General features: G+C 40.5%; 1 protein-coding gene across 1 annotated transcript in view; it reads right to left on the reverse strand.

Moving 5' to 3' along the window:
* Positions 1–10,245, reverse strand: part of LOC127626101 (trafficking protein particle complex subunit 10-like) — a 54,571-nt gene that overhangs the window by 28,830 nt on the left and 15,496 nt on the right. Inside the window, 3 exon segments of the mRNA XM_052101658.1 lie at positions 907–1,103; positions 1,321–1,456; positions 9,398–9,479. Coding sequence (XP_051957618.1) covers positions 907–1,103; positions 1,321–1,456; positions 9,398–9,479 — 415 coding nt within the window.

Genomic DNA, 10,245 nt, shown 5'->3' on the forward strand with positions numbered 1-10,245 from the left:
ACAATAAACACTAAACTGACGTTCAGTAACTGGATTTGTTCATTTAGATCAGGGGTGCCCAATACGTCGATCGCGATCTACCAGTCGATCGCAAAGGCAATGCTGGTAGATCGCACAAAATGTAAATGTACTTTCGTTAAATTTTAATACAAATAAATATAATGTCTTTCCTTCTTTTAGTTTCTGTCGGACTTGCACTTGAGGAGTAAATATTGACCAGGCGAGGTTTTGTTTATTCAGTTGCCATGACAACTAGGTGTGCGCATACACGCCTTTCAAGGACTTCTGAGAACAGAGCGCGAAATTGCGATGCTACTGCCCGGATTAGGCAAAACTGAACGGAATCAGACAGTAGCTAATCCGGGCAGTAGCATCGCAATTTCGCGCTCTGTTCTCAGAAGTCCTTGGAAGGCGCGTATGTGCAAACCTAGTTGCATGGCAACTGAATAAACAAAACCTTGCCTGGTCAATATTTACTCGTCATCAGAATAAGGTAAATGCCCTGGCTATTGTAATCTATTGTGCTGTAGGTGTTTTGGGTTTAGTGTTAAAACTGAATGATATCAACATTGAACATTATTATATATTTTTTCATTAATTACAAGATGAATTCCATGTAGGGATACATGCAGTAGTCCCAACAAGCATTTTCTTATTTTAAATGAAACTGTGTTTTTTTAGTTGGTAGATTTTATTGAGTTGGTCATTTAAAAGTAGATCATCACACACAAAACTGTGGGCACCCCTGATTTAGAGTCTCTGCAGTCTTATGAAGAGACACGTGCATTAGACATATAGAGGCGTATATACAATTAACAACAGCACTAAATGTGGTGCACAGATCTCAATCACGTCAACAGCAGCTGAGCATGCTGGGATTAAGAGAGTCGGGTTTCAGCGGCTCACCTGTCACTCTGTTTGTTACAGAAGTCATTGCGGATCTTGTCGACGATGGAGGTGCGAGGCAGGATGTTAGTTTTGTTCTTTTTCTTGTTGTCGCTCTCCACCACCACGATGAGCCAATCGACTGTGCCATGATGGCGCAGGATGCCCTGCCAGCGCTGCATGTCCTCTTTAACCGATGCTTTATATGCCTCTGTGTCCTGATACACATAAACACATTATAAACACCGACTCTGAATGCAACAGCAAATTAATCGTGTGGTTTGTTCAGAATGACAGAAAGTAATATGTGCACTGAATGTAAACTTTGACTACATTGGTCTAAAACCTTTCCAAATGTAGTATGCAGTATACACAGTGTGCATCACGCTAGTGTTGTCTGTTTGTGAAGAGTGTTTTTAAATGTTTGTGACTCACGCAGCAGTCCGTCCAGTAGATGTGCAGGAATGGGAATGTGAGCAGCGCTTTATTCCCCTCTTTAGGAAGCAGTTCCTCTTTAAACTGGACAAAATTGGCCTCCAGGTAGATCATCTTTGGTGCTCGTCCATAAGACCTAAACACAAACACACGCAGCTTAAAACACTTATTTATGAAGTCAATTTCAAATGGACTTTTTTCCCCATTTGTGGGTTTGGTGAAGAAGTAAACTAAAGGGGGTAAATTCTATAATTATTTTTCAACATAATATTGTATTATTTTCTTTATCAGAACCACACAGCAAATTCCAAAATACATCATTGGGCTTATTTTGTTAAATAAAGTGCTGCACAACAGAGCATCACAGATATATTGCTTAAATATAAGATCATTATTATTGATAAGGGGCTAATCACCGAAGGTGCTGTGGCACTTATTGTTTTCGTTAGTATTATTATTATTATTCCTCCCCAATGGGAGTCAATGGCAACCCATAGAACCATACATAGGAAAATTATTACATTTGGCACACTGATAGGGATGGTCGTGAATAGCCCCCATACCAAATTTGGGGTCTCTAGGACATACTCTATAGTGCCACCATGTCAAATATTCACTTTTCTTTTGTGTGTATCTTTAAAACCATTTATCCTAGAGACACCATTCTTTGCCCATTACAGTGACCACCATCTTGGATTATGTCACGCATAATGTTTTCACTTCTGCTCCTTCAAATTTGCCTGATTCGCACACATAATGGCTCAAAATAATCTCCAGACAGAGTCGCACAGAATGAATAATACAGAATTTTGGCCATCTTGGATTATGATAACAGTTAAAAAGTTAAATGTCCTTGAAACTTTGTACGCTTTGTCCAAACAATGTCTTGAAATAATTCTCCAGACCAAACCGGCATAAAAGATCAAACAGAATTAAGATTTTTGCCTTGGTTTTTGCAAATTGAACGAGGTCAATGAGAAAATGGATTTGAGGCTGTATCTCAGCAAAGCTTTGTCCTATTGAAACAAAACTTGGTGTGCTTCATTAGAGCGTGAGTGGTGGTGGCGTAGTGGGATAAAGCACATAACTGGTAATCAGGAGGTTGCTGGTTCGATCCCCACAGTCACCACCATTGTGTCCTTGTGTAAGGCACTTAACTCCAGGTTGCTCCGGGGGGATTGTCCCTGTAATAAGTGCTCTGTAAGTCACTTTGGATAAAAGCGTCTGCCAAATGCATAAATGTAAATATTAGAACCATGTTCTGGGGGTACATGCCAAGTTTGGAGAAAGCGCCACCTAAGGGTCAAAAGTTGTGAAAAATTGCTATTTTTGCCGTAACTTTTGAACTGTATGTCATAAAATAATGAGGTGGTGTCTTGGGACTCCTTGGGTCATGAGGATTTCAACGATATTGGGGCATTTTTCCCATTTCAGCCTAACTGTCTTTGTGCCATATTTAATTATTTTAAAACATTATCTATCTTTTAAAATTGGAATGCATCATCTACATCATGTCCTGAGGATACCCAAGCATAATCCACACTTGTGTGCGGACTCTAAACTCAGCAAGTCTCTTTGCAATAGCTGAGATGTGTCAACTGAGTGATCATGTTGTGCTTATGCAATGTAGGCTGTACTTCCCTGCATAATTCCAGCTTCAATATTCCATATTTAATTTCATTAAAGAGTGATGTATCTTTTAAAAGCATAGTCAGATTTCAAAGAAGATTGGAATGCATCATCTACATCATGAACAGAGGATACCGGAGCCGTTTTGAGACCGCACCGCCTATAGTTCACACTTGTGTGCTGACTCAAACCTTGCCATGTGTCTTTACCATCAGCCTGACATGTCAACTGAGTGGCACAGTGTCTGGGCAAAGTTCTGAGGTTGTGGGTTTGAATCACCACCTCCACAAATCATTTAAAACTTCTGTTGTTATGGAGCTCTTTGCATTATGCTTACTATTCCTGGGCTTTTCGCCAATCAAACTGTCTTTTTCATTTTGTTGTAAAGTTTTATTTTTATTTTTATTTTGTTGTAAAGTTTCATTTTGTTGTAAAGTGAATATGAAGTTGATTATGGTGAGTACGATGTCTGTTTGTGATTGCTCTCTGCTTGGTGACTGTCAGTGTTGTGGCTCTGTGGTGCAGTGGACTGTGCATATTACAGAACTACAGTAGTGATCTATTTATGTCATACTTTTTTTCCATATAAATTGAGCTTTTATTTTGGGGGACACTTTTATTTTGATGCCCTTTCCGTTTATGTGCATTTTTGACAATAGCTTCTCAATTCTAGAATAGCCGGTTGCTATGTGACCCAATGTGATTATTTTTATTATGATTATTCTATCCCCTTTTCTCCCAATTTGGAATGCCCAATTCCCACTACTCAATCCGGGTGGCGGAGGACGAGTCTCCAGTTGCCTTCGCTTCTGAGACCGTCAATCGGCGCATCTGATCACGTGACTTGTTGTGCACGACACCGCGGAGACTCACGGCATGTGGAGGTTCATGCTACTCTCCACGATCCACACACAACTCAGCACACGCCCCATTGAGAGAACCACTAATCACCACCACGAGGAGGTTACCCCATGTGACTCTACCCTCCCTAGCAACCGGGACAGTTTGGTTGCTAAGGAGACCTGGCTGGAGTTGCACGCCCTGGATTCAAACTCGTGACTCCAGGTGTGATAGTCAGCGGCAATACTCGCTGAGATACACATACATTAAACCGCAAAAGGCTGCCATTTCATTGAATAAATGTGTAGTCTGTATGTGCTGTGCGCAACACAGTGAATTAGCGCTCTGCTAGCTGTCATCTGCTACAAACAGAGCGCGCGATGCTCAAGGTGGCTTTTTTCCTAAACAAATCAGGAAATAATTCATCACAGTCTGCGAAAAGGGTCCATTGTCATTAGACTTTCTGTAGTTTGGCCCCTTTGTCTAAAAATTCCTTTTGATTTAATATCTGTGCTCTAAAGTTGTGTCTATGTGCACATGTCCATGTTTAAGATAACTTATTAATTAAAAACAATAGCAGCATATAAAAACAACAGCAGCAGATGACCTCTGACCTCTCCACACAAATGGAGTTTTACATGCAGAATGATTCTTATGGCATACAGCTGCATATTGTGTTTCACAGATTAATCAAAAGACCCTATTTAAACAAAATTGACCCTATTATTTTCGTAATGCATGTTACTGGTCTTATTGTGAATAATTGTTTGTTTGTTTGTTCGTTTCTTATTGCCATGCCAGCTTCTATGGCTATATTCATGGTGAAAACCAGGTTACAATAGTAGGGGGAATAAAACTGCAAATGTTTAAGATTAAAAATGTTTACTTAAAACTCTAAAATTGAACGATTGTTTTCATCCATGCATTTTATTTTTTTGACCTTGTAATCTTTAATCAAAATGTCACATGACTGACGCTTCCCTTCTGACGTTTGTGAGCCACAACCAATAGTCAAAAGTTTTTAGGCAGTCTTAACCCCGCCCCTTCTAGAGCGTGTCATATCACTCCTGAATACTTGACGTGTCTGGAGTTTCTTCATATTTTTAATGTAGGCATTTTTCAGAGGTATCATGGGATGTACAGCACGAGTAACGCTACGTCCACATTAATCCGTAAAAATTTGAAAACGCCGTTTTCGAAACGCTCTTCATCCTCACTGCCGTTTAAAACGTTTTCCAAAAGTTGCTCATCCACAGTGTAATGTACGAAAACACTTAGGGGGCTTTCACACTAGCACTTTTGGTGCGCACCCCGGTTCGAATGACGTCAGAGTTCGGTTCGTTTGGATGATGTGAACGCTGTCTTCCGAACTCGTGTGCGCACCCGCGAACCGTACTCGGGTCCGCTTAAAAAGGTGGTCTGGGGTACGGTTCATGTGAACTCCAGTACGGTTCGCTGCTGATATGAACGCAATCGAACCAAACCGCGGAAGTGAACCGCTATTGATGACGTATAATGTGGTCGTCAGTCTCACACGCGTCACTTTCAAAATGAGCGGAAAGAGTTTACTTTGATGCGTGCGTGTGTGTGTGCGTGTGTGTGTGTGTGTGTGTATACACTTACCTTGACGAAGCGGGATTGACGCACTACGCACTGCAAGCAGAGAGATGATTTCTGCTTGCCTTCGCCAAAAATTGTCTTCGGCGGACAGCCCGCTGTCCTTTGAACGATTTCAGTATTTTTGTGGCAGACAGGCGCAAGTGTGTTTCTGTATCTTGATGTTGAAAACAAAACCAAAGGTTAAAAAAAAGAAGAACAAATGTGATCCGAGCAAGTCTATTCATTGAATTTTGACGCCTTTTCATTTCGAGGTTATCAAGCAACACGATTACGCACCAGCTGCAGCTTGATGACGCAAGCGTACCGCGGTTCGGATACAAATATATAATGTGAACACAGTCCATAGGGGGCAGGGGGGGAGCAATCGAACTCGGGTTCGGAACAGGCAATCGAACCAAGTGTGAAAGCCCCCTTAAATTCCCTCGATTAAAATGTAAGAAGCGCTGCCTTGCGTCATTCCCATTAATTATCTGAAACGCAATTGTCCACATTTCGTCACCGGACAGCAATTCCGAGTAAAGTTCCCGTCGCCTTTGCAGGAATGCAATTTCAAGTAACATTGAGCTTTAAAAACGCTATCAAGATGAATAACAGGCACAATAACGCCACTACAATGTGGGCCGCCATCTTGATTGCATAGATCACATGACTGCATCACATGACAACAAATACGTCATAATTTTAGAATATCTCAGTTTTCCCAGTCCACACTACAACGTTAAGACAGCGTTAAGACAGCGTTAAGACAGCGTTAAGACAGCGTTTTCAAATGTATCCACTTCGGAGAGCGTTTTTGAAGAGTTTCATTTTCACTGCTTACAAAAAAATCAAAACTAGCCACAAATTTGCCGCTTGTTATTTTTACACGCAAATGAGTTTTTGATTCGCCACAAATGTTTGCCAGAAGTTTGCAGCTCTTTGCTGGTAGTGGTGAACCTCCAGCAAACCTTTGGCAAAAATGGACAACTAGCAACAAGTTTGCCGCAAAGCTCATTTGTTGTGACGTTTTACTCACTTGTTTCTCATTCATCTGCACTGGACTTGCACAACGCCTATACAGGAGTTCAAAACCCATATATGCAATCCATGCAGCACATAGCGCAGACACAAAAGGGGGCGCACCGAATCAATTCCAACATTTAAGGGGCCGTTCATTACATCAAATCTTTGAAAGTTATTCAGGGGTGAATTCACTAAGAATGAGTTGCACCTATTATAAGCGTTGTTTAACTGCATGCGCTGTTGTGCCCGCTGCCCTAAAGGATTTCTGCAGATCAGGCAATGGTGCAAAAGTGCCCACAAAATCTGTGCTGAACGCAATTTGCACGGTGCAAATGATCTGGACTGTAAGCATCACTCAACTGCTGTGAATCAGACACCGGAATCATTTTTAACACGCCAGCAGCTGGATGTGGATAAATGCAGGTTATCACGCTCTTCTGCATCATTTGATTATTATTTTTGTACACAAATAATAATGTAACAAAAAATGTGTTTACTGCCTAGGGAGCACAAGAACAGTGATATATACGGTATACAGAACTCTTAAAAACGCAACAGATCTCCATTACTTTCCATTTATTTTACAAAAAGTAACATGATGATGCTTTTACCTTCTGATCAGACACATTGTATCAGCTATTGTCCTCTATGACACGACTGTTTCACTTCAATAGTGTTTAAACACACAAATATACTTAAAAGCTCGGCGGAGGGGTAATACTGGGGGTTAAATGTGATTCAATGTATATATATATATATATATATATATATATGTTGTGGTTTTTTCTTTGTGATATGTCTCAATTAAATGAATCACTTAAAATGTTAATTATTTTCCTTTTATTATACTTTTAGTTTTGGGGATTTTAGTACATTCAGGTAGAGGTTGAGTTTTGGAATGGCTGATGTTGATATTCAGAGAGCAGGATGGCCCATATAATGCTGATATGTAACACATTATAAAATAATAGTAAATGATCATTTTAGTAAATAGTAAATTGAATAATTGGTTAATGTATTAACTTCTATTTAGCATTAAATTTACTCTAACTTTAGACTTAATGCTTGTGTTTTCGCTGGTAGACTGCGGTGTTTCCTGTTTTTGTTTAGTCTTCCCTTTCTTTTATTGACTGTTTGCACATAAAGAAATTGTAATGCAAGAGGAAGAAGGAAGTAACAAGAGTGCATAGAGTTACAAGGACCTGTTGAGAAGCTTCATGAGCTCACATGTGTCTGTCACAGCTCTGATACACAGGACAGATTAACGGAGACGTCGTTGTGCGGCGGTTTATTACTGTAGTAACACGACGGCACAATCAAACGGTGATTTGTCATTAAACATGTCTCAGACGGTCCTTCACGTGCAAGCAGACCATTCCCGGAATCAGAAACTATTCGGCTAAATGGGAAAATATTTCAGCCGATTTATCAGTAATAACATCAATAGATGATATAAAACTTCATGTTGTGGATCATGGAGTACTTCGGGCCTCAGTGTGATGATCATTGGTGTGGAGGGTTGCGCATAGAGTAAAACATCAATCTTGGGATTTAAGAATCGTTCTTGAGATTTTTACAGACAGTGTCAGACAGTCTCTTCCAGTCCAAGTAGGGCCGGGCGATACAACGATATCGATATTTATCACGATAAAGAAAATCCACGGTAACCTTTTGAGGAATTTTCTACATTTACGGTGTGTCGCTAAAACACAAGCGGTTCGGTTTTCTCAGGCTGCGTTTCCACTGGGGCAGATGAAATCCGCTCAAAAGCGCTCACAGCGCTAGGAGAGAGCTCGCTCCACCGCTACCAATCCTACGATCCACCTTGCGAGCGTGACGCTCGACTTTCATAGGAATGAATTGAAAACGTTCTCAGCTTCGCTCACAATGCGCCAGTGGTAACGTAGGGTCAGACTGGATGAACTTGCTAATGCTAGCTGCCTTGATAATGATTAGACTACGTCGGATTGATTCCATCCGTACCGCAAGACTTCATGACAACGGTTGCGTCTGCTCATCGTCTCTAGTGAAGAGCGCGACAGAGCAACAGTGATGTGGACAACAGCTCTGATCTTTCTGCGCTGTAATCTTGAATATTGTTCTCTAGCACCAAACATGCATCATTTCTGCCCCGTCCCGCTCCGCACGCCTCGCCTCTTTCCCTGCATGTGTGTAGACATGAAATGCTGCATGAGTTAACGTGCTTTCAAAGCAGCTTTTAGACCAAAAGGTTTTTCCCTTCTAAATGTATCTTTATTAATCAGCATGTTACGAGCCTTTAATAATAAACTAATCGATTTCGGTTCTAATTTGGTGAAAATTAATTTGATGTCTGGAATGGAAAAGAAAAGACTAAAATTACTAGTTGGCCGACGAGTCTCTCGCTTTAATGAAAATATACAAATGTTTTCTAAATGTTCTCTCGGGACACCCCTGAACCCACATTCAGCATCATGCCACTGTCACAAGGGCTTCTACGCCCCCATACTTGAGTATCTGAATCTAAAGAAATATACAAAATATTTCATTTTAATGTAATAATATTCCAACAAACACTGGACTGCTGCTTCAGAACAAACAGATGATCTTTAACATTCATTTTCAATTGATAAACGGTAAAACACGGTAAAATTGGTGAAAGATCCCGCAGACCCCGCTGCTTTGGCCGTCTCTGGGACCCCCTGTGCAGTTTTGTAGAGACTATTTTGACAGTTTAGAATACATTTTTTTCTTCATTTCTTCCATCAACTTTGAAACAAAAAAGAAAGTGCGATGTTGTAAATGTATATCGTGATAAATATCGATATCGAACAATATGAAAAAGATTATCGTGATAACAATTTTGGCCATATCGCCCAGCCTGAAGTCTAAGAGGGCGGTTCTTAACCAGAATAAGCTGCAATGTGGATCAGACTTTATGCTGAAGTCCACGTACACGAGGCACAACATGCAATATGCATTAAAAACCGATACGGACGGCCGTTACCTCCTCCACTCCATGGGTTCTCTAGGCAGCTGTTGGGTCAGTGAGCTGTACAGCGCCGTGAAGAGGTTCTGATCACCTCCACCTGATCAACAACACAACAAACACACACATTACACTCCACCCTGTGTGCGGTCTCATTCTCATTCTGTCTGAAACCACATACACACGCCATACTGACAACAATTCACACTTCATGCACCATATCAGAACATTTTGGGAGTGACAGGTGTATAATCCAAAAGATGCTGCCTAGGTAGACAATTCACTAGATAAAGAGACAATCTGAGAGGAGGACAATAACATACCATGGGACATAAAAACAATTGTACTGAATCTTTAGCATATTAATGTACCATTATATATTTACAAGAATTGTCCAGCTCAGTCAGCTCGCACATATGATGACAAAAATGTGTTTCGAACCGCTAAGAGTGTTTCAGCAAGTGTGTAATGCAGTGTATTGATATGACAGACAGATACACACACACACATATACACTCACACACAAATTCAGACAGATATACACACACACACACATTCAGACATACATACACACACACATATATATATATATATTAGGGTGACCATATTTTGATTACCAAAAACCAGGACACTCGGCCCGGCAATGAGATACTCAAATTTAACTCAAAGATGCCTTGTTAATTTCAATACATTTAAAGTAGGCTATGCCTCTGTATGGATAGAAAATTGTTATTACAAAATACTATCCTACTATGGCTGAGTATCTCATTGCCGGGCCGAGTGTCCTGGTTTTTGGTAATCAAAATATGGTCACCCTAATATATATACTCACACACACATTCAGACAGATAGATTCACACACACAC

Source organism: Xyrauchen texanus, chromosome 32, assembly GCF_025860055.1.
Source record: "Xyrauchen texanus isolate HMW12.3.18 chromosome 32, RBS_HiC_50CHRs, whole genome shotgun sequence".
Taxonomy (NCBI): Eukaryota; Metazoa; Chordata; class Actinopteri; order Cypriniformes; family Catostomidae; genus Xyrauchen; species Xyrauchen texanus.